The sequence below is a fragment of the Oncorhynchus gorbuscha genome, linkage group LG03, assembly GCF_021184085.1.
Source record: "Oncorhynchus gorbuscha isolate QuinsamMale2020 ecotype Even-year linkage group LG03, OgorEven_v1.0, whole genome shotgun sequence".
Classification (NCBI taxonomy): domain Eukaryota; kingdom Metazoa; phylum Chordata; class Actinopteri; order Salmoniformes; family Salmonidae; genus Oncorhynchus; species Oncorhynchus gorbuscha.
The window spans coordinates 4,910,006-4,935,218 of record NC_060175.1 but is presented as its reverse complement, the minus strand read 5'-3'; the positions used below and the strand labels follow the sequence as shown (position 1 = coordinate 4,935,218).

Sequence of the window (25,213 nt, the reverse complement as noted above, 5' to 3'; positions counted from 1 at the left end):
ACATTCCCAGGCTTTCCCCCCAACATTCCCAGGGTTTCCCCCAACATTCCCAGGGTTTCCCCCAACATTCCCAGGGTTTCCCCCAACATTCCCAGGGTTTCCCCCCAACATTCCCAGGATTTCCCCCCAACATTCCCAGGATTTCCCCCCCAACATTCCCAGAATTCCTGGTTGGAGATTCACGTAAATCAGGAGCAAATAAACAGGAAACACAGGAATCCTCCAACCAGGAAAACTTTGTTAAAATGGACAGGAAATGTCCAACCCTAGTCATAAATCCTCCTAGCTACATACTGTGTGCCGCTGTTTGTTATCAGCTACAGCTTATAACCCGTTATAAGAGCTTACAACCTCTCTATACTTGACAGAGAGCAGTAATAGTAGTTAAAAACAGTTCTCGTCGTTCTCGACTTCCAGCTGGTATATAAACAACATCCAACAAAGTCCCAAGTAGACTGGGGACCAGTCTGTTTGTGCAATATCATTCCAGCTGTCATTCCCACTTGTCATGCCAAACAAGAGACAAGGAGTGAAATGATATTGCACAAATAGACTGGTAGCCAGGCCCACCTCCACAACCTCTTCCTAGGGTAGTCACCTGCACATCACTGTTGGACAACACACAGTAGTTTGTTCATGTATAGAACATAACATAATATATCATTTACCTTATATTTGATTCATAAAGTAATAATTTAGTGTAATGTAATATAATATTCATAATATCGCCAATGCTTGCGGGGGGGGGGGGTGAATCGACCCAGGATTTAAAACGCTCTCTTGGAGAGGAAGTGAGGTTCTTTGCCGAGACAAACAGATCCATGACTTCGTCCCCAAAATGGCACCCTATTCACTATGTAGTCCACTAGTTTTGACCAGAGCCTTATGGGTCCTAGTCAAAAAGTAGTGCACGATATAGGGAATATGGTGCCATTTTGGTTGCAGACCCATCTTTTCATATGCAGTTAAGGAACAATACGCTTCACCCAGCCAATCCCAGCCCACAACATGGTCAGACCAGCTGCAGGAGCTAGTCTCTGCCTAGGACTGCCTCTACACTACACCATCTCTGTGCTAGTCTCTCCCTCTCTCCTTCTCTTTGAATCTATCTTTCTCTAGAGTACTAGTTTATGTGCCTAGAAGTGATATAGGCTTCACCACTGTGCAAACTGCATTAGATCATCGTTACAAACATAGACAACAACAAAAAATACAAAAAACAACCAGAATATTATGAAAAGTACATTTCTCTTGGTCTGTTTTGTCTTTAGTTATAGAGTCTCCTTTTGATGTTCAAGTGCTTCTGTTTCTGGTTTTGGACAGGTACGATTCTCGTAGTAGTAGGAGACATACAGTATGTCCATACATATGTGTCTAAATGTATACAAATATACTAATGTATGTAGACATACATTAGTACTTGTACATGTTATATGCATCACTTGAACATACTTGTGTTTGTGTTAAAAAATATCTTTGTTTTAAATAAAAATTTAAAAAATCCAAACCTACACTCAGTAGGGTGAGATCACCTCCGTAAAGGTGACCCCCAGACACTGCAACACATTGGCACCATCTTCGTCATTCAGTAGGGTGAGATCACCTCCCTCAGACACTGCAACACATTGGTGATTCAGTAGGGTGAGATCACCTCCATAAAGGTGACCCCCAGACACTGCAACACATTGGCACCATCTTCGTCATTCAGTAGGGTGAGATCACCTCCATAAAGGTGACCCCCCCCCAGACACTGCAACACATTGGCACCATCTTCGTCAGGAGGTTGTTGACGAGGTCGTCTCCCAAGAGGACAACAATAAATGAATGACTGGAGCAGATACACAATTTGTTTTCTGTCTTTGTATGACAACACTCTGTGTTCTGTTCTTCTCTGTTCTGTTCTTCTCTGTTCTGTTCTTCTCTGTTCTGTTCTTCTCTGTTCTGTTCTTCTCTGTTCTGTTCTTCTCTGTTCTGTTCTTCTCTGTTCTGTTCTTCTCTGTTCTGTTCTTCTCTGTTCTGTTCTTCTCTGTTCTGTTCTTCTATGTTCTGTTCTTCTATGTTCTGTTCTTCTATGTTCTGTTCTTCTATGTTCTGTTCTTCTCTGTTCTGTTCTTCTATGTTCTGTTCTTCTATGTTCTGTTCTTCTCTGTTCTGTTCTTCTATGTTCTGTTCTTCTATGTTCTGTTCTTCTCTGTTCTGTTCTTCTCTGTTCTGTTCTTCTATGTTCTGTTCTTCTCTGTTCTGTTCTTCTATGTTCTGTTCTTCTATGGTCTGTTCTTCTCTGTTCTGTTCTTCTCTGTTCTGCTCTTCTATGTTCTGTTCTACAGCGTAGCATGTCTCAGTCTACTCCTAGCACTTCCTCTTTCCTAAGACAACAAAAAAAACAGGCTGTTCCAAAGGCAAGATGACAAGCTTCCCAAACCACTGAGGAGAGGAGACAGGGCTTCTTCCTCTTCCTGTCAACCCTCTGAAAGACCAACAGAGCTCTACAAGCCAAGCAGACTTCCATTTGGCCTCTGGTCTGTCCCTGTCCACGCACCGTCAGTCCACCATCCCAGGCTATATGCTGTCATAGCCAGCCAGCCAATCTCTGAAGAGAAGAGAAAAACATTCACATCCAAGATGGCTGCTCAAGTCCCCCCCCCCCCCCCCCCCCCCCCCCCCACCACCACCACCACCACCACCACCACCACCCCTTCATGTAGATTCCAGCGTGTCGAGCTGGAACACGTTGTGATTGGTTGGCGTGGTGAAGAACAGCTGGTCATTGGTGGAGGTGTGGTTGTCACACGGGCTATTGAGACCCAATGTTCTCTCAAAATCCAAGAGCTGACCCATGAAGTTGAAGTTGGGTGAGATGTTGGACTTCTTCTGTTTCACAAAGTCGTACGCGTCGTTGAGCGACAGGTTGAGCTTCTGCATCAGGTAGGCCACGGTTACCGTTACCGAGCGACTGATCCCCGCCAGGCAGTGCACCAGGATACCACACTTTTTGGAACGAGCTTCGTCTGGAGGGGTTAGAGAAAAGATAGAGGTACAAATTAGTTTTATGTGTTTGAGAAGCAACACCATTTAGAGTTACACCATCTCCACCTCTCTGGTTTCTAGAGTTTATAACAGCTACACCATCTCCACCTCTCTGGTTTCTAGAGTTTATAACAGCTACACCATCTCCACCTCTCTGGTTTCAGGAGTTTATAATGAGAGAACAGCTACACCATCTCCACCTCTCTGGTTTCAGGAGTTATAATGAGAGAACAGCTACACCAACTCCACCTCTCTGGTTTCTAGAGTTTATAATGAGAGAACAGCTACACCAACTCCACCTCTCTGGTTTCTAGAGTTTATAATGAGAGAACAGCTACAACAACTCCACCTCTCTGGTTTCTAGAGTTTATAATGAGGGAACAGCTACATCATCTCCACCTCTCTGGTTTCTAGAGTTTATAATGAGAGAACAGCTACAACAACTCCACCTCTCTGGTTTCAGGAGTTATAATGAGAGAACAGCTACACCAACTCCACCAACAATTTCAAAGATGTTACTGAGTAACAGTTCATAATAAGGAAACCAGTCAACTTAAATAAATTCATTAGGCCCTAATCAATGGATTTCACATGACTGGGCCTGGGAGGGCATAGCCAGGATTAGCCAATCAGAACGAGTTTTTCTCCACAAAAGGGCTTTAATACAGACATAAATACTCCTCAGTTTCATCAGCTGTCTGGGTGGCTGGTCTCAGACAGGTGAAGAAGCCAGATGTGGAGGGTTGGCGTGGTTACACGTGGTCTGCTGTGAGGCTGGTTGGACGTACAGCCAAATTCTCTAAAACGACATTGAGTCGGCTTATGGTAGAGAAATTAACATTACATTCTCTGGCAGCAGCTCTGCTGGACATTCCTGCAGTCAGCATGCCAATTGCACGCTCCCTCAAAACTTGAGACATCCGTGGATAGAGTTGTGTGACAAAGCTGAACATTTTAGAGAGGCCTTTTATTGTCCCGAGCACAAGGTGCAACTGTGCAATGATGATGCTGTTTAATCAGCAAAGGTGAAATGCTCACTAACTGGGATGTAAACAAATTGATACACTAAATTTGAGAGAAATTAGCTTTATGTGCGTCTGGAACGTTTCAAGAATCTTTCATTTCAGCTCATGAAACACGGGACCAATTATATTTTGTTCAGCATATATTGCGTTATTTTACGGCTGTTTAAGACACCTACATAAGAGTGTCAAAAACCCACATTTATTCAAATTTGTTGTTTTCCCCCTGCCAAGACGTTTCCTTTCATTTGAAAGTCTGGAACAGTGGAAACGCCAGCTGTGGAGTGATGAATCACGCTTCACCAACTGGCAGTCCAACGGACAAATCAGGGTTTGGCAGATGCCAGGAGTACACTTCCTGCCCCAATGCACAGTGCCAACTGTAAAGTTTGGTGGATGAGAAATAATGGTCTGGGGCTGTTTTTCATGGTTCGGGCCCTTTAGTTCCAGTGAAGGGAAATATTAACACTACAGTATACATTGACATTCTAGACGATTCTATGCTTCCAACTTAGTGGCAACAGTTTGGGGAAGGCCCTTTCCTGTTTCAGCATGACAATGCCCCCGTGCACAAAGCGAGGTCCATACAGAAATGGATTGTCGAGATCGGTGTGGAAGAACTTGACTGGCCAGCACAGAGCCCTGACCTCAACCCCATCGAAAAGCTTTGGGATGAAATGGAACGCTGACTGCGAGCCAGGCCTTATCGCCCAACATCAGTGCCCCGACCTCACTAGTGCTCTTGAGCTGAATGGAAGCAAGTCCCCGCAGCAACGTTCCAACATCTAGTGGAAAGCCTTCCCAGAAGAGTGGAGGCTGTTGTAGCAGCAATGTTCCAACATCTAGTGGAAAGCCTTCCCAGAAGAGTGGAGGCTGTTATAGCAGCAATGTTCCAACATCTAGTGGAATGCCTTCCCAGAAGAGTGGAGGCTGTTATAGCAGCAATGTTCCAACATCTAGTGGAAAGCCTTCCCAGAAGAGTGGAGGCTGTTATAGCAGCAATGTTCCAACATCTAGTGGAAAGCCTTCCCAGAAGAGTGGAGGCTGTTATAGCAGCAATGTTCCAACATCTAGTGGAAAGCCTTCCCAGAAGAGTGGAGGCTGTTATAGCATTAAAGGGGAGACCAACTCCATATTAATGCCCATGATTTTGGAATGAGCTGTTGGATGAGCAGTTGTCCACATACATTTGGTCATGTAGTTTATTTCCCTAAACGATGAGGAGCAAACCCCGCTACCACCATTCCGGAGATCGACCAAGACCTTTAAATACTTCCCGACTCTGACTCGATCATTTCACATCAATAGTGTATTTCTTAAATACGACACTTTCAAAACAAACAAGGCATCGGACAGAGCCAAACAAAAACTCCACATTCCCACGAAGCTGAAGAGGGGAAAACACTGGATATTCCTTGGGGATGGGAGAAGGTACGTCTGGTAGACTGATTACTGAAGTACAGAAACTAACGTCAAAATAGTCTGATCTGGAATACTGTTACAGAAAATAAATAGTCTGAGCTGTAAAATTGAAAGTCTAATCTCAAATACTGAAACTAAAAACAAATAATCTGATGTGAAATACTAAAAGTCTGATCTGAAATACTGAAATGTACTATGGAATTGCACATAACAACTCTAAGCAAAGCTCTCTGTTATTATCCCTTGTGTATAGTCGTGACTCAACTGTCGTGACTAACCAGTATTCCTACACCGTGTAGTGGGATTGAGTCAACAGTCAAGAAAATCTTCTTGGGTTTTCTATTGATACTTTGAATGCGAGGTGAAAACGAGTCTATATTGGTAGACATTGTGTTGTGCCTCTGAGTAAGTGAAGAGAAACTCTCTGAAAATAGTTATCCATCTCAAATAGCACCCTATTCTCTATATAGTGCACTACTTTAGACCAGAGCCCTATTCCCTATATAGTGCACTACTTTAGACCAGGGCCCTATTCCCTATATAGTGCACTACTTTAGACCAGGACCCTATTCCCTATATAGTGCACTACTTTAGACCAGAGCCCTATTCCCAATATAGTGCACTACTATAGACCAGGACCCTATTCTCTATATAGTGCACTACTTTAGACCAGAGCCCTATTCCCTATATAGTGCACTACTATAGACCAGGACCCATAGGTAATAGGGTACCATTTGGGACTCACCCCAGGCGTGACCATGAGGAGGATATTAATAAACCTGTCTTGAATGTGGTGTAAGCTTTTCCAAAAGGGTTTTTCTCTCCTGCCAAATATCACTATTATTATTATTATGACTTCATTCCTTTTCACGTTGTGTTTCACTGTCGTACAATAGAAGTGATTGTTGTTTTAACCCAGGGTTTCTTCATGAAGAGACAATAACAATAACAAGGACCCATAATGATCACGTAGCTTTAAAAGCCTTCATAAACACTACATAAATGTGTTACAAATCATCTATAAATCAAATCAAAATCAAATCAAATTTTATTTGTCACATACACATGGTTAGCAGATGTTAATGCGAGTGTAGCGAAATGCTTGTGCTTCTAGTTCCGACAATGCAGTGATAACCAACAAGTAATCTAACTAACAATTCCAAAACTACTGTCTTATACACAGTGTAAGGGGATAAGGAACATGTACATAAGGATATATGAATGAGTGATGGTACAGAGCAGCATACAGTAGATGGTATCGAGTACAGTATATACATATGAGATGAGTGTGTAGACAAAGTAAACAAAGTGGCATAGTTAAAGTGGCTAGTGATACATGTGTTACATAAGGATGCAGTCGATGTTGTAGAGTACAGTATATACATATGCATATGAGATGAATAATGTAGGGTAAGTAACATTATATAAGGTAGCATTGTTTAAAGTGGCTAGTGATATATTTACATCATTTCCATCAATTCCCATTATTAAAATGGCTGGAGTTGGGTCAGTGTCAATGACAGTGTGTTGGCAGCAGCCACTCAATGTTAGTGGTGGCTATTTAACAGTCTGATGGCCTTGAGATAGAAGCTGTTTTTCAGTCTCTCGGTCCCAGCTTTGATGCACCTGTACTGACCTCGCCTTCTGGATGATAGCGGGGTGAACAGGCAGTGGTTCGGGTGGTTGATGTCCTTGATGATCTTTATGGCCTTCCTGTAACAACGGGTGGTGTAGGTGTCCTGGAGGGCAGGTAGTTTGCCCCCGGTGATGCGTTGTGCAGTCCTCACTACCCTCTGGAGAGCCTTACGGTTGAGGGCGGAGCAGTTGCCGTACCAGGCGGTGATACAGCCCGCCAGGATGCTCTCGATTGTGCATCTGTAGAAGTTTGTGAGTGCTTTTGGTGACAAGCCGAATTTTTTCAGCCTCCTGAGGTTGAATAGGCGCTGCTGCGCCTTCTTCACGATGCTGTCAGTGTGAGTGGACCAATTCAGTTTGTCTGTGATGTGTATGCCGAGGAACTTAAAACTAGCTACCCTCTCCACTACTGTTCCATCGATGTGGATAGGGGGGGTGTTCCCTCTGCTGTTTCCTGAAGTCCACAATCATCTCCTTAGTTTTGTTGACGTTGAGTGTGAGGTTATTTTCCTGACACCACACTCCAAGGGCCCTCACCTCCTCCCTGTAGGCCGTCTCGTCGTTGTTGGTAATCAAGCCTACCACTGTTGTGTCGTCCGCAAACTTGATGATTGAGTTGGAGGCGTGCGTGGCCACGCAGTCGTGGGTGAACAGGGAGTACAGGAGAGGGCTCAGAACGCACCCTTGTGGGGCCCCCCGTGTTGAGGATCAGCGGGGAGGAGATGTTGTTGCCTACCCTCACCACCTGGGGGCGGCCCGTCAGGAAGTCCAGTACCCAGGTGCACAGGGCGGGGTCGAGACCCAGGGTCTCGAGCTTGATGACGAGCTTGGAGGGTACTATGGTGTTGAATGCCGAGCTGTAGTCGATGAACAGCAACCGTATGTCATGCTTTATAAAAGGGTTCATAAATGGGATATAACTTACTATGACAAACCTGTGCTTTATAAAGGGTGACAGAAGCATTGCTTAGTAAAGGCCTCGTGAATCATTAAATGGAGGCTTAACAAAATCACTTACAACCCTGTCATGCATCTCGGTAGAGCATTGCAATGTCAGGATATTGAATTCAAATCGCGGGACCAACCATAAGTAGCACAACCTCTTTCCATCTTGGGTGCATAGTCAATATTGGACCTGACCTCAACTTCCACCACAATGCTGTGCTGCAGGGTGACACATACTCTAAAGTGCAGGAAAGGAAGGCCCAGAGTTACCTCTGCTGCAGAGGATCAGTTCATTAGAGTTATCAGCATCAGAAATTGCAGCCCCCAAAAAATGCTTCAGAGAGTGCTTCAAGTAACAGACACATCTCAACATCAACTGTTCAGAGGAGACTGTGTGAATCAGGCCTTCGTGGTCGAATTGCTGCAAAGAAACCACTACTAAAGGACATCAATAATAAGAGGAGACTTGCTTGGGCCAAGAAACGCGAGCAATGGACATTAGTCCGGTGGAAATTTGTCCTTTCTTCTGATGAGTCCAAATGTTGGTTCCAACTGATGCAGAGCTGGTGAACGGATGATCTCTGCATGTGTGGTTCCCACGGTGAAGCATGGAGGAGGAGGTGTGATGGTGCTTTGCTGGTGACACTGTCAGTGATTTATTTAGAATTCAAGGCACACTTAACCAGCATGGCTACCACAGCATTCTGCAGCGATATGCCATCTCATCTGGTTTCACTTAGCGGGACTATCAATTGTTTTTCAACAGGACAATGACCCAACACACCTCCAGGCTATGTAAGGGCTATTTGACCCCAAGAAAGAGAGTGATGGAGTGCTGCATCAGATGACCTGGCCTCCACAATCACCTGACCTCAACCCAATTGAGATGGCTTGGGATGAGTTGGACCGCAGAGTGAAGGTAAAGCAGCCAACAAGTGCTCAGCATATGTGGGAACTCCTTAAAAACTGGCAAAGGGTGGCGACTTTGAAAAATCTCAAATATAAAATATATTTTGATTTGTTTAACACTTTTTTGGTTACTACATGATTCCATATGTGTTATTTCATAGTTTTGATGTCTTCCCTATTATTCTACAATGTAGTAAAAATAAAGAAACCCCTGGAATGAGTAGGTGTGTCCAAACTTTAGTCTGGTACTGTATAAGACTGGGACATCAACCATTCTAAACGAGCCTTAATGGGAGTGACCATAGAATTCTATAGGAGTGACCTCACTGAGTAAAGGATTTGTCATCATCACTAATAACACAGTTAAAAAGGCATAATTCTGGTTAAACCCTGCCCATTTCCAAAATGTATCTTCTTAAAATGTGATTTTAACCTCTAACCTAAAAGCCACACTTTTCCTCCCCAATTTTGTGATATCCAATCGGTAGTTACAGTCTTATCCCATCGCTGCAACTCCCGTACGAACTCGGGAGAGGCCAAGGTCGAGAGCCATGCGTCCTTAGAAACACGCCCCTGCCAAGCCGCGCTGCTTCTTGACACACTGCTTCTCTTAACGCGGAAGCCAGCCGCACCAATGTGTTGGAGGAAACACCGTACACCTGGCTACCGTGTCAACGTGCATGCTCACGGCCCGGCCCGCCACAAGGAGTCGCTAGAGCGATGGGACAAGGACGTCCCGGTCCGCCCACAAGGTGTCGCTAGAGCGATGGGACAAGGACGTCCCGGTCCGCCCACAAGGTGTCGCTAGAGCGATGGGACAAGGACATCCCGGCCAGCCACAAGGTGTTGCTAGAGCGATGGGACAAGGACATCCCGGCCCGCCACAAGGTGTCGCTAGAGCGATGGGACAAGGACATCCCGGCCAGCCACAAGGTGTCGCTAGAGCGATGGGACAAGGACATCCCGGCCAGCCACAAGGTGTAGCTAGAGCGATGGGACAAGGACATCCCGGCCAGCAACAAGGTGCCGCTAGAGCGATGGGACAAGGACGTCCCGGCCAGCCAAACCCTCCCATAACCTGGACGACGCTGGGCCAATTGTGCGCCGCCTCATCGGTCTCCCGGGCGCGGCCGGCTGCGACACAGCCTGGGATTGAACCAGTGTCTGTAGTGACGCCTCCAGCAATGCGACGCAGTGCCTTAGACCGCTGTGCCACTCGGGAGGCCCCATGAAGGCCAAGTTTGATGCATTGGTCCACCAGACCTTCATTTGGGTGGAAGTGTCTGGGAATGAGATTCGTCGTAATGTGACTAACATGACTTCACTTTAGAGCGTATTCCAATCCTTCACCACAACAGGTCACCGTTTATAAAGCACGTGTTTATATCATATTAGACATAGTGGGTTACGTCACATTTGACCTTGGTGATTACGTCAAAGTTCTGCCACATTTATGAACCCTTTCCTTTATAAAACCACGACATACGGTTATAGATGCTTTGTAACACATTTATGTAGTGCTTATAAAGGCTTTATGAAGGCTTTATAACATGAATGTGATTTAAAGAGGGACCGAAAAATACCAGTAATTCACATAACTATAAGGCTAATTTGGGGAATGATGTCTGTCTGTCAAGTAATGTATGAGATTATGTTCTGTACATCCAGCCATCTTGAGGTTTTTATCTTCTGACTGAAGGCTAGTAGCCATGTCAGACAACCACATTACAGAAATTGAATAAGGTAACGGAATACGGTAACGGAAAAGGTAATGGAATACGGTAACGGAAAAGGTATTGGAAAAGGTAATGGAATATGGTAACGGAAAAGGTAATGGAATAAGATGACGGAATACGGTAACGGAAAAGGTAATAGAATACGGTAACGGAATACGGTAACGAAAAGGTAATGGAATACGGTAACGAAAAGGTAACGGAATAATGTAACGGAATACGGTAAAGGTAACAGAATACGGTAACGGAAACGGTAATGGAATACGGTAACGGAATAAGGTAATGGAATAGACGTGTGGACTCTTAGACAACATTAGCATGAGGTCTTTGCCATCTCTGTGTTACAGTAGATGAAGAAGCTGGCATCAACCAAAACAACCCTAACCTCTAGGTGCAGTGGAGGATAACACCCATCATTAAAAACTAAAGTCTTCACAATGGTTCTCAAGATGACCTGGCCTAGTTCATTCATAGATTCCCTTCCGTAGTATAATGAGTGTGCTAGAAACCTGTAGGCCAACTTTTGATTAGTTAATTAAAAAGGTCCTCTCTGGGGTTTGATAATAATATAATCCCGCCAATGACTCAGATCAAGTCATGACTCTTTCATGGTGTGAAATGAGGCGTGTAGCAGGAAATACCACAAACCGCTCAGAAGACATAAATCAACTCAGAGTTCAATATTGTTCCTTGGAGGGTAAAGCAAGGTTTTGTTCCTTGGAGGGTAAAGCAAGGTTTTGTTCCTTGGAGGGTAAAGCAAGGTTTTGTTCCTTGGAGGGTAAAGCAAGGTTTTGTTCCTTGGAGGGTAAAGCGAGGTTTTGTTCCTTGGAGGGTAAAGCAAGGTTTTGTTCCTTGGAGGATAAAGCAAGGTTTGTTCCTTGGAGGGGTGAAGCAAGATTTTGTTCCTTGGAGGGTTGAAGCAAGATTTTGTTCCTTGGAGGGTGAAGCAAGGTTTTGTTGCATCTGAGATAGAACTAGTTAGCTTAAGTTGCTGACTAATAAATCTATATTATATGTTTTGAGTATGTACTTATCAATCTATATGTTTTAAACAATAAGATTTATACTATATGTTTAAGACAATAACACCCGTTATGGTACTTTTGTATGGGCGGCAGGAAGCCCAGCGAAAAGGTTTCTAGTTCGAATCCCCTAGCTGACTAGGTGAAAAATCAGTCAGTTAATCCTAATTGCTCTTGTGTAAATTCCTCTGGATAAGAGCGTCTGTTAAATGACTAAGATTTCTTTTTAAATATATATAATAATAAATGTATAAATCTATATGTTTTAAGCTAAAATATGTTTTATTGTATTTATAAATACAATAAGTAATAAGACAACTTGTTTGACTCATCCCTCAATAGATATGAGACACAATAAATGTTTGATTAATCTACTGATGCCTAATTTAGTGTTAAATTAATCGTTATATAACCTGAATGTTGGTGAAATGACAGCAAGGATACACAGGCCCTGTCTACACTTGACAGTTCATGCAGCTTTAGCATTCTGATCTTATGAGTTCTGATCCTGGCATTCTGAACACGACATGCGTCTACACCTACATTAAATGTGTCTACCGTGTCCACAGTGTGTCCTGATTCTCTTTTCCAGCGCTATATTCACATGCCAGTGTCTACTCCACAAACGGTGGAATAGGCTAAATATGATAATAACACCACAACTGATGGCAGTAGCTAACTAGCCAGCTAACTACAGTAGCTAACTAGCCAGCTAACAACTGTAACTAACTAGCCAGCTAACTACAGTAGCTAAAGCCAGCTAACAACTGTAACTAACTAGCCAGCTAACAACTGTAACTAACTAGCCAGCTAACTACAGTAGCTAACTAGCCAACTAACAACTGTAACTAACTAGCCAGCTAACAACTGTAGCTAACTAGCCAGCTAACAACTGTAACTAACGAGCCAGCTAACTACAGTAGCTAACTAGCCAGCTAACAACTGTAACTAACTAGCCAGCTAACTACTGTAACTAACATACCAGCTAATTACTGCAACTAACTAGCCAGCTAACTACTTAAACAAACTAGCCAGCTAACTACTTAAACTAACTAGCCAGCTACCTACTGCAACTAACTAGCCAGCTAACTACTGCAACTAACTAGCCAGCTTACTACTTAAACTAACTAGCCAGCTAACTACTGTAGTTAACTAGCCAGCAAGCAATTCTAAAGGGATTGGAAAACATTGTTAGCATAACTCTAGCCAAACAAAACATATTTTTATAAATGTTATCCAACTGGCTAGCATTTATGAGGCCAGCAAACATGTCCAGACTGAGGAGTAATCCACACACAACGCATTCCTGACTACCTGTTGAAGCGGTCAGACAGATCTGAACACAATCAGACCACAAAGTGATTTTTGTGCATCTAGACCCGTATTTTCAATGCATTTTTTTGTATTTTGATGGCAGAAGTCACATGTAAGTGTCAAGTTTAGACACGTCCATGGTTCTCTGATTAATCAAATATGAGATGGGTTCATGAGATGTTACAAAAATGAACATCCCAAAACAAGACTTTATTAAAATACTGTAAACTCACATATGATTTGTAAAAGACTGTAAACTCCAAATTATCTGTAAATCTGTAAAGATTCTCATTGGCTGGCCCTTGCTTCATATTCATAGCCAAACCCACTGGCTCCAGGTCATCTATAAGTCTTTGCTAAGCAAAGCCCCGCCTTATCTCAGCTCACTGGTCTCCATAGCAGCACCCACACGTAGCACGTGCTCCAGCAGGTATATCTCACTGGTCATCCCCAAAGCCAACTCCTCCTTTGGCCACCTTTCCTTCCAGTTCTCTAATGCCAATGACTGGAACGAATTGCAAAAATCATTCAAGCTGGAGACTATATATCCCTCACTAACTTTAAGCATCAGCTGTCAGAGCAGCTTACCGATCACTGCACCCGTACACAGCCCATCTGTAAATAGCCCACCCAACTACCTCATCCCCATATTGTTCATTTGCTCCTTTGCACCCCAGTATCTCTACTTGCACATTCATCTTCTACACATCTATCACTCCAGTTTTAAATTGCTGAATTGCAATTATTTCGCCACCATGGCCTATTTATTGCCTTACCTCCCTAATCTTACTTCATTTGCACACACTGTATATAGATTTGTATATTGTGTTATTGACCGTATGTTTGTTTATCCCATGTGTGTTGTTTGTGTTGCACTGCTTTGCTTTATCTTGGCCAGGTCACAGTTGTAAATGAGAACTTGTTCTCAACCAGCCTACCTGGTTAAATAAAGGTGAAATTAAAACATTAAGGTGAAATTAAAATGTAAAAGAAATAAGACCGTAAACTCCAACGGATTTGTAAAAGACTGTAAACTCCAAATGATCTGTAAAAGCATCCAAATGAGGCCGCTTATACTCACCAATGAAAGAAATGGCCTCTGGGAAAAACTGCGAGAGATTTTGGCTCCAGTGATCGGAGATGGGGATCTGTTTGTACTTGAAGTCTCCGTCGTGTTCAAACATGTTGGGCAGGTTGGGCGTGACGTTCAGGATGTACTTAATATTATACTTCCCCAGGATGTCCAGATTGGTGGAGTCTTTGGCACAGCCCAGGTAGAGGTACGGTAAGATCTGGACAGGGAAGGCAGGCTGGTTGTTGGGGAGAGGGCTGCCCTCGGACTCGGTGGCGCTGACCGGTTCCCTGTCCGATGACTCCCCATCAGAACAGTCAGAGCTGATCCTCAGCCCGCCCAGACCCAGGACGGAGGCCGGCGGGGAGCTGCTGGGGCAGGAACAGTCCAGGTTGGTCTCACAGTGCTCAGGGTACTCGGTCTGGAACTTGTTGAAGCCACCTGGAAACAACAACAGAGACTAATTAGAATAAAATAGAATATAGTAGAGTAAAAATACAATATAACTATTGTCCTGGAAACAACAACAACACATAGATGGATCAGAATCCAAATATAAGAATATAATAGAGTAGAATATAGTACAGTGGAATTGAATAGAGTAGAATATAGTAGAGTAGAATATAATATAGTAGAGTAGAATTGAATAGAGTAGAATATAGTAGAGTAGAATATAGTAGAGTAGAATATAATAGAGTAGAATATAGTAGAGTAGAATATAATAGAGTAGAATATAGTAGAGTAGAATTGAATAGAGTAGAATTGAATAGAGTAGAATATAGTAGAGCAGAATTGAATAGAGTAGAATATAATAGAGTAGAATATAATAGAGTAGAATATAGTACAGTAGAATATAGTACAGTAGAATATAGTACAGTAGAATTGAATAGAGTAGAATATAGTAGAGTAGAATATAATAGAGTAGAATATAATAGAGTAGAATATAGTAGAGTAGAATTGAATAGAGTAGAATATAGTAGAGTAGAATATAGTAGAGTAGAATATAATAGAGTAGAATATAGTAGAGTAGAATTGAATAGAGTAGAATATAGTAGAGTAGAATATAATAGAGTAGAATATAGTAGAGTAGAATATAATAGAGTAGAATATAGTTGAGTAGAATTGAATAGAGTAGAATATAGTAGAGTAGAATATAATAGAGTAGAATATAGTAGAGTAGAATATAATAGAGTAGAATATAGTAGAGTAGAATATAGTAGAGTAGAATATAATAGAGTAGAATATAGTAGAGTAGAATATAATAGAGTAGAATATAGTAGAGTAGAATTGAATAGAGTAGAATATAGTAGAGTAGAATTGAATAGAGTAGAATATAGTAGAGTAGAATATAGTAGAGTAGAATTGAATAGAGAAGAATATAGTAGAGTAGAATTGAATAGAGTAGAATATAGTAGAGTAGAATATAGTAGAGTAGAATATAGTAGAGTAGAATTGAATAGAGTAGAATATAGTAGAGTAGAATTGAATAGAGTAGAATATAGTAGAGTAGAATAGAATAAAGTAGAATATAATATAAGAGAGTAGAATATAGTAGAGCAGAATATAATACACAGCATTTACCTAGCTATACTAAATAAAAAATACACTGTACCAAATCATTTAAAATTCTACAATGTGATTTTCTGGATTTTTTCTTCTCATTTTGTCTGTCATAGTTGAAGTGTACCTATGATGAAAACTATAGGCCTCTCTCATCTTTTTAAGTGGGAGAACTTGCACAATTGGTGGCTGACTAAATACTTTTTTGGCCCACTGTATATGTACAGTGGTCCTTCTTTAGCTCAGTTGGTAGAGCATGGCGCTTGTAACGCCAGGGTAGTGGGTTCGATCCCCGGGACCACCCATACGTAGAATGTATGCACACATGACTGTAAGTCGCTTTGGATAAAAGCGTCTGCTAAATGGCATATATTATTATAATATATTATTATTATATTATGTACCAGACAGGAACAGGATATGGACCTACTTCCTATTTTACTTGGTAAAAATAAATGTATACTGATATATTATCACATTACATCCTATAACACAATAATAAACCCATCTCATACACGGATGTTTCCACTCCAATAAAAATAAGGAAAATGTTGTTGTTGTTGTTGTTGCCCATGCTACAGACAGCAGTAAGATCCGCTAATATTGCTAATATTTGGCCGCCTTTCCTTCCAGTTCTCTAATGCCAATGACTGGAACGAATTGCAAAAATCATTCAAGCTGGAGACTATATATCCCTCACTAACTTTAAGCATCAGCTGTCAGAGCAGCTTACCGATCACTGCATCCGTACACAGCCCATCTGTAAATAGCCCACCCAACTACCTCATCCCCATATTGTTCATTTGCTCCTTTACACAGGCCTAGTGCATTACTTTGGTGAAAAACTTCCTGCAGCTTGTAGCTTACCGCTGATCTGATCTAAGGAGACATTAAAAGTGACATAAAGTGTTATGTGTGGACTTTTTTTTGTGAATGACAAGATGACAGTGAGCCTCAAACATGTAGGCCTATGGAATATTTCTCACAACTATTACAATGTTCACAGTGACAATATAATAAGCTAATAACCGGCCTATGGGTAAGGACTTTAATGATTCTGTAATGTTCTTGTAATGAAACAGGAAGTGGGAGCAGGTCTCGAACCGTCGACCTTCTAGCCCGAAGTCCAGCGCGCTATTGACTGTGCCGCTCGTTAACATTACGAATAGGTTGCAGGTCTTTCTGTAACAGGGTTTATGTTTCCACTGCAGAAATATATGCATTCGATGTTTATGTATTCCAATTGGTTGGTTTAATTTACATATCAATAAGGTGTTATGCCATTGGTCATGCTTGCAGATAGGGTGAGATCGTGAACTTCAATTCTTCTTAGTCTGATATTTCAATGCAAGCGGTCACATTCTGAAATACTATATTCTATTTTCATATTTACAATGTGTAAGAGTTCACTGTGTACATGTCCTTAATGAATGTATCTAATTAACACTTTGTTCTAGCTAGCTATTTGTGTAGGTAGCTATCAAGTAAACACAATAAATGTGTGTACATACCCGTTAGATATTGGGGGACATCCTGGGATGTGCTTTTGGATATTTTTGCTGTAATTGTCAAATTAGCTCCCTGCTAACTCCATTATTTCCATACCAACGGAAGAAACACGAATTTACAGCCATCAACATACTGGTGCCCTGCTAATGTACTTCCTTGTGTCTATCGTCAGGTACTTACGTAATGGATGTGAAACGGCTGGCTTAGTTAGCGTGGTGCGCGCTAAATGGAGTTTCAATCGGTGACGTCACTGGCTCTGAGACCTTGAAGTAGTGGTTCCCCTTGCTCTGCAAGGGCCACGGCTTTAAAAAAATATATATATTTTTTTTTATTTCACCTTTATTTAACCAGGTAGGCTAGTTGAGAACAAGTTCTCATTTGCAACTGAGACCTAGCCAAGATAAACGCGTAGCAATTTGACAGTTTTGTGGGGCGATGGGTAACGATACTTCGTGGGTGACTGTTGTTAATGTGTGCAGATGGTCCCTGGTTCGTGCCCGGATATGGGCGAGGGGACGGTGTGAAGTTATACTGTTATATTGTGTTGTTAATGTGTGCAGATGGTACCTGGATATGGGCGAGGGGACGGTCTGAAGTTATACTGTTATATTGTGTTGTTAATGTGTGCAGATGGTGCCCGGGTATGGGCGAGGGGACGGTCTGAAGTTATACTGTTATATTGTGTTGTTAATGTGTGCAGATGGTGCCTGGATATGGGCGAGGGGACGGTCTGAAGTTATACTGTTATATTGTGTTGTTAATGTGTGCAGATGGTACCCGGATATGGGCGAGGGGACGGTCTGAAGTTATACTGTTATATTGTGTTGTTAATGTGTGCAGATGGTGCCTGGATATGGGCGAGGGGACGGTCTGAAGTTATACTGTTATATTGTGTTGTTAATGTGTGCAGATGGTGCCCGGATATGGGCGAGGGGACGGTCTGAAGTTATACTGTTACACTTACTTGTATTATATTTTGTACAGTTTTTGTCATTGTTGTGATGTTTAATGACAAAATATCTTGTCTGATATTGACATGCAAGCGACTAATCCAGAGTCTACAGCCATCAACATTGTGTTGTCCAGCACATCTAATCATAATCATAGGTCTACAACATCTAATGTGCCTCCTTGTGTTTATCGTCAGAATAAACACCAATCAACTGGGGCCGCTGGCTAGAGAGTCCTTTCCTTCAAATGAACATCGCAAGAGAGTTCTACAAAGTACATTCACATCTGTTACGCTGATGCTGAGACATTTGTTACATTAGTAGCTAGTCTCTTCTGCCCTGAAGAAGTGGTTCCTGAATATCAGACAAGTGAATCTGAAACATAATAATATAATAATATATGCCATTTAGCAGACGCTTTTATCCAAAGCGACTTAGAGTCATGTGTGCATACATTCTACGTATGGGTGGTCCCGGGGATTGAACCCACTACCCTGGCGTTACAAGCGCCATGCTCTACCAACTGAGCTACAGAAGGACCACATGTTTGGAATATTTTCCTCAAGTACTATTATTTTCCTACACACATGAGATAGGACATGAATAGGTCTATGACAAGAACGGGGTTGATTGTGTGGTATAAATAATAGGGTTTTTATACAGCCTAGACTAGTTTCAGATAGCACACAGAGAAGAAATAGTTTCTGTTCTGTTCATTCATGAAATGCACGTCTTTTCCTGAAGAAGCACTTGACAACATGGCGGAGCCATTTTAGAACATTAATTGAAAACATATTTGTTTTGGCCAACATTCTTTCAAAGTTAAAACCCTCAAATAATGAATATAACATATGTACTCTATTAGATTAACAATCGAAAATACGGTTGAAACACTATGATTCTTACTACTGTCACGGTGTGGGAATATAAGCGAATATTTGACAATAGAATAAGTTACTTTCACGACTGCTTATTATTTATAGGCTTTCGTGAAGGGAAATGGGAATAAAACATCGAAATAAATATTATTAGTTTAATTATCTTGAAGCACTTGAGGAAAATATAAGCCTTTATTTATTTATTTTTTGACACATTATTACATAGGAACCGTGGCTGCCTTCCGTTGACTTTTCATTTAGACAAGAAATATTTGACAACTTTAATATGACAAAGAATACAATCAAATAGCCACTCCATAGTCGATAATAACATTATAGCGAGAGGGAAACGAACGGATCCATAGTTGCATTCCGCTGCCTTGAATGAGCTACAATGTAACTTTGCGCTCAAGTCCATTTGTGTAACTGTTACATTAGACGAGGAGTCGAGCTAGTCTCCAAACTCGGTCACGTAGGAATAGAATATAAATTGTGCTTTAAGTCGATTTGTTGTTGTTGTTGACAAGTAGCCTAGTCTTTAGACGTTTAAAATGTACCAGGAAACAGAAAGTAAAATAATATGAGAACATAAAAACAAAAACAAATCTAAAAGATCGAAGAAGTTCATTCTCACCTTCCAGGTAGAACACCTTACAACCTTCATCTCGGAGCTTTTGCAACAGCAAGCCGAGAACAGAGCTCGCCACCCCGGTCTCCTTCCAGTCCGTAGTGGCCTCGTCATAGAGAAGAACCATGTCTGTCTTGCACCGCTTCACGAATTTCTCTTTATCCTCGTTGTTGGGGATGATGGACCGGATCGGTAGATTCCCCTTCTTCAGTCTCCGCAGCATCAAACCGGGGATCGTCAGGTTGATGGCCGACTCAATGTGCGACGATTCGTAAAGCTCGTGAGATCGGCAGTCCAACAGCAGTAGTGAGCTCACCCCGAGCCCGGACTCCAGTTCTTCTTGAAGCCATTCCACACTTTTACTCGACATAATCTCTGTCACGTCCCGGGAACCGTTCCAAAGATGAATTTTCATTAGGGAAATGTGGAGATGGCTCTTTGCAGTAACATGAGGAAGGGAAATGTGGAGATGGCTCTTTGCAGTAACATGGGGAAGGGAAATACAAATCACGGCGCAACTTCTACTGCTGTGGATAAGGACAGAACCGAGTCCGCTCTGATCACTTTCGTCCACCGATACAGTAACACCGCTGTTCGCCAAGGCTGGTAGACGGAATGAACACACCACCAGGCTTGGACACATTAAAGATATTTTATTTCAGTCCGTTGGCTAGAAATTATGCTGGGTTCATTCAGATGCCGTCGACGTCCATTTGACACTGCGGTCTTTTAAGCGGTCCTTTATTAATGAAAATGACCTATATCGCGTTATTATATAAATCTGATGAAAATGTGGATTCCGGATGAATCGTAGCTATAGCACATGTTTTTAACATGTTTGCCATTCGACCGCCTCCCGTGTGTCATTTCCAGTAACCGCTGTGACAAGCAGGCTGAACTAAAAGGGGTTTGCAGAGAGTAGACATGTCACTGTGGAAGGAGGAGCTGGGCAACAGTTAAAGACGTAGCATACAGCATGGGAAAGGTTTTTCAACTTTCAGACATCATATCCTTCTCTCTCTCACCAATTTGGACAGCAACAAATGGCCTAAAATATTACACTGATAATTAATTCAACCTTGTCGGATTCCTAGGGGGGATACCTAGTCTATTATAATCTCCAAATGCGTAATTGCGTCTAGACACCTTTTGGCACATAGGATATATGACAATGCCAATTCATAGGAGCCATTGAACCATAACACCCCTTCTAAACGTCCACATATATGCTTTTCAATACAGAGATATTAGAAACTAAAGGACAACGCATAATGCTCTATCGATGGCTACAGAAGACTCAGATGCAGCCGGTTCCTCTTTAACAGATCTGCCCTACTCTCCGTCTCACCCTCCCAACCTGATAAGAACATTCGTTATGAATGGACCGCCCCTCGATTGAAAAAAAAATATCTCATGGTTGATCAAATCTGACTGAAATTAACCTGTAGTTGATCACAAGCAGACGTGTTGTCTGCTCTATTCTATTTCATTCTATTATATTCCATCCTGTGGTATTATAATATAATCTATTACATTATATTCCATCCTGTGGTATTATAATCTAATCAAATACATTATATTCAATTCAGTTTATTCTATTTCATTCTATTCTATTCCATTATATTATATTCCATTATATTCTATTTCATTCTATTCTAATATATTACATTATAATATATAATAATAATATATGCCATTTAGCAGACGCTTTTATCCAAAGCGACTTACAGTCATGTGTGCATACATTCTACGTATGGGTGGTCCCGGGGATCGAACCCACTACCCTGGCGTTACAAGCGCCATATTCCATCCTATTCTATTTCATTCTATGATATTATTTTCTATTCTATTACATTATATTCCATCCTATTCTATTTCATTCTATGGTATTCTATTCTAATCTATTACATTATATTAAATTAGACTTGCCTGGTTAAATAAATGGAATACCATTGAATTTCCATAATTGACAAGTACAGTTTTACTGACCTACTCCTTTGGACAGCTAAGTAGCATATTTGTACAGTTGGGAGCCTACATCCACTGGTGGAGAGAGAAACTGTAGGTTTTTACATACACCACACACCACACACACACAGCTGCAGGACAGAAGGCGTAGAGACCCACTGACAGCAAACAATGGCTCTTTATCCCTCAGTTCCAATGACTTCCAGTTACTTCAGACTCTCTGACAGCAAGCTCTTGTGTTTCCATCCCTCTCATCACAACCCCCAACCCCCCCATGAACAATAAGTTACAGACTTGCCCACTGAGCGCTAACGCTACAAGCTACAGTTAGCCTCTCAACAATAAGATACAGACTTGCCCACTGAGCGCTAACGCTACAAGCTACAGTTAGCCTCTCAACAATAAGATACAGACTTGCCCACTGAGCGCTAACGCTACAAGCTACAGTTAGCCTCTCAACAATAAGATACAGACTTGCCCATTGAGCGCTAATGCTACAAGCTACAGTTAGCCTCTCAACAATAAGATACAGACCTGCCCACTGAGCGCTAACGACAAATCAAAATCAAATCACATTTTATTTGTCACATACACGTGGCTAGCAGATGTTAATGTGAGTGTAGCGAAATGCTTGTGCTTCTAGTTCCGACAGTGTAGTAATATCTAGCAAATATTACTTAAATGTAAAATGTATATGTAAAATGTAAATATTCAAACAATTCCCCAACAACTACCTAATACACACTAGGCTAACTGTAGCTAGGCTAACTGTAGCCTAGTAGCATTAGTACTCATTGGGCAGGTCTGTAACTTATTGTTGAGAGGCTAACAGTTAGCCACTAAGCTAGCTACTGTTAGCCTCTCAACAATAAGATACAGACCTGCCCACTGAGTGCTAATGCTTTTAAGCTAGCTACTGTACCACAGTGAGCTGTAATTGTTAGCCTTGCAAAATTGGGCCATGGCTAAATGTCCACACCAAGAAGAATTATATAGAACCTTGTCAACTAGGTCAGGTAGCCTAGTGGTTAGAGTGTTGTGCCAGTAATTGAAAGGTTGCTGGATCGAATCCCAGAGCTGACAAGGTAAAAATAAATTGGCGTTCTGTCCCTGAACAAGGCAGTTAACCCACTGTTCCCCATAAGGCTGTCATTGTAAATAAGAATTTGTTCTTAACCTAGCCTAGTTAAAATTAAGTGGTGATCCTAACTGACCTAAAACAGGGAATTTTTACTAGGATTAAATGATAGTGTATGATAGTGTAACGTCTATTTGTCCGCCTCTGCCGACCACCTTCAGCAGTGAGGTAATGGGCGCCGCTACTCGGCCAAAACCCCGGATAATCCCCCGGTAGTAATTGGCAAACCCTAAGAACCGCTGCACCTCCTTCACCTTGCTTGGAGTCGGCCAATTACGCAAGGCCTTAATGCGGTCACACTCCATCACCACCCCTGAGGTGGAAATGCGATAACCCAGGAAGGAGATGGCTCGTTTGGAGAACACACACTTCTCAGCCTTGACGTATACATGCGCATAGACACATGCGCAGCGCGGGTGGCGGAATAGATCAGAATATCATAGATATAGACAACCACGCCCTGCCCGTGCAGGTCCCTGAGAATCTCCCCTACAAAGGATTGAAAGTCGGCTGGAGCATTCTTTAACCCGTTTCCACTCACCTCCATCCAGAATACGCACCAGATTATATGCGCTCCTGAGGTCCAATTTTGTGAAAAACCGTGCTCCTGAAATGATTCCACCACCGTAGAGATGAGAGGTAGACTAAACCCCACCGTGATTTAGACCTCTATAATCAATACACGGACGCAGACCTCCCTCCTTTACCTTCACAAAAAAGAAACTTGAGGAGACGGGTGAGATGGAGGACAAATGTACCCCTGTCCCAGTGCTTCTGTGAGGTATGTCTGCATAGCCAACGTCTCCTCTTGGGACAATGGGTACAGGTGACTCTTGGGAAGCGCAGCGTTTACCTGGAGATGAGGTGGTAATTTAGTCGCCCTCTTCTTACAGAAAGCGATAGCCAAATCGGCATACTCAGAGGAAATGCGCACAGTGGAAACCTGGTCTGGACTCTCCACCGACGTGGCACCGATGGAAACTCCCATACACCTCCCTGAACACTCCTCTGACCACGCCTGGAGAACCCCCCTGTCTCCACGAAATCCTGGGATTGTGACTAGCCAGCCAGGGAACCCACAGCACCACTGGAAATGCAGGTGAATCGATAAGGAAGAGACTAATCCCCTCCTTATGATTCCCCTGCTTCACCATGTCCAGTGGAACCGTGGCCTCCCTGACCAACCCTGACCCTAATGGCCGGCTATCTGAGGAGTGCACGGGGAAGGATCTATCGGCACTAGCGGAATACCCAGCTTGATGGCGAGTCCGCGATCCATAAAGTTCCCAGCTGCGCCTGAGTCAACTAGCGCCTTATGCTGGGAAGAGGGACACAAGTCAAGAAACAAAATCAATACAAGCATGTGACCAACAGAGGGTTCCGGGTGAGTTTGGTGCTGACTCACCTGGGGTGACCGAGAAGTATTCCGTCTGCCCTCTCGACTCCCAGACGGGCTCCCCCAGCACCGATCGGCCGTGTGTCCTCTCCGACCACAGCTGGTGCAGGAGGAGCCTCCTCCTCCGGTACCCCTCGGCACGGCCCCCCCTAACTCCATCGGAAGGGGAGTGGGAGTGCTAGGTGGTGGAACAGACAGAACCCTCTCCGAACGCCCGCGGGCAGCCAGCAGATTGTCCAGCCGGATAGACATGTCTATTAGTTCGTTGAGGGAGAGAGTGGTGTCCCGACACACTAGCTCCCTGCGGACATCCTCCCGGAGACTACACCAGTAGTGGTCTATCAGGGCCCTGTTGTTCCACCCAGACCCAGCGGCCAAGGTCCGGAACTCCAACACGAAATCCTGCGCGCTCCGATGGTGGACGGTGGTATGATGGAGGACGGTGGTGTGATGGAGGACGGTGGTGTGATGGAGGACGGTGGTGTGATGGAGGACGGTGGTGTGATGGAGGACGGTGGTGTGGTGGAGGACGGTGGTATGGTGGAGGACGGTGGTGTGGTGGAGGACGGTGGTATGATGGAGGACGGTGGTGTGATGGAGGACGGTGGTATGATGGAGGACGGGTGTGTGGAGGATGGTGTGATGGGACGGTGGTGTGATGGAGGACGGTGGTGTGATGGAGGACGGTGGTGTGATGGAGGACGGTGGTGTGATGGAGGACGGTGGTGTGATGGAGGACGGTGGTGTGATGGAGGACGGTGGTGTGATGGAGGACGGTGGTGTGGTGGTGGACGGTGTTGTGATGGAGGACGGTGGTGTGATGGAGGACGGTGGTGTGATGGAGGACGGTGGTATGATGGAGGACGGTGGTGTGATGGAGGACGGTGGTGTGGTGGAGGACGGTGGTGTGGTGGAGGACGGTGGTATGGTGGAGAACGGTGGTATGATGGAGGACGGTGGTGTGATGGAGGACGGTGGTGTGATGGAGGACGGTGGTGTGATGGAGGACGGTGGTGTGATGGAGGACGGTGGTGTGATGGAGGACGGTGGTGTGATGGAGGACGGTGGTGTGATGGAGGACGGTG

At 43.2% G+C, this 25,213-nt stretch overlaps 1 protein-coding gene across 1 annotated transcript; it reads right to left on the bottom strand.

Annotated features, from left to right (window-relative positions):
• Positions 1–2,695: 2,695 nt before the first annotated feature.
• Positions 2,696–20,529, bottom strand: LOC124018434 (dual specificity protein phosphatase 6-like). Its single transcript, XM_046333758.1, has 3 exons — positions 19,633–20,529; positions 14,111–14,542; positions 2,696–3,008 (listed from the first exon to the last, which is right to left on the bottom strand). Exons 1-3 carry the CDS (start codon positions 20,267–20,269, stop codon positions 2,698–2,700), a joined length of 1,380 nt encoding a protein of 459 aa, XP_046189714.1. The 5' UTR covers positions 20,270–20,529; the 3' UTR covers positions 2,696–2,697.
• Positions 20,530–25,213: the final 4,684 nt, after the last annotated feature.

Coding starts and splice junctions, on each gene's coding strand:
- LOC124018434 (XM_046333758.1), bottom strand. CDS start 20,269: ATGTGTCCAAGCCTGGTGGTGTGTTCATTCCGTCTACCAGCCTTGGCG. Junction 14,543..19,632: donor TAAGGTGTTCTACCTGGAAG/GTGAGAATGAAC, acceptor TGTTGTTTCCAG/GTGGCTTCAACAAGTTCCAG. Junction 3,009..14,110: donor AGAGGCCATTTCTTTCATTG/GTGAGTATAAGC, acceptor TAACCCCTCCAG/ACGAAGCTCGTTCCAAAAAG.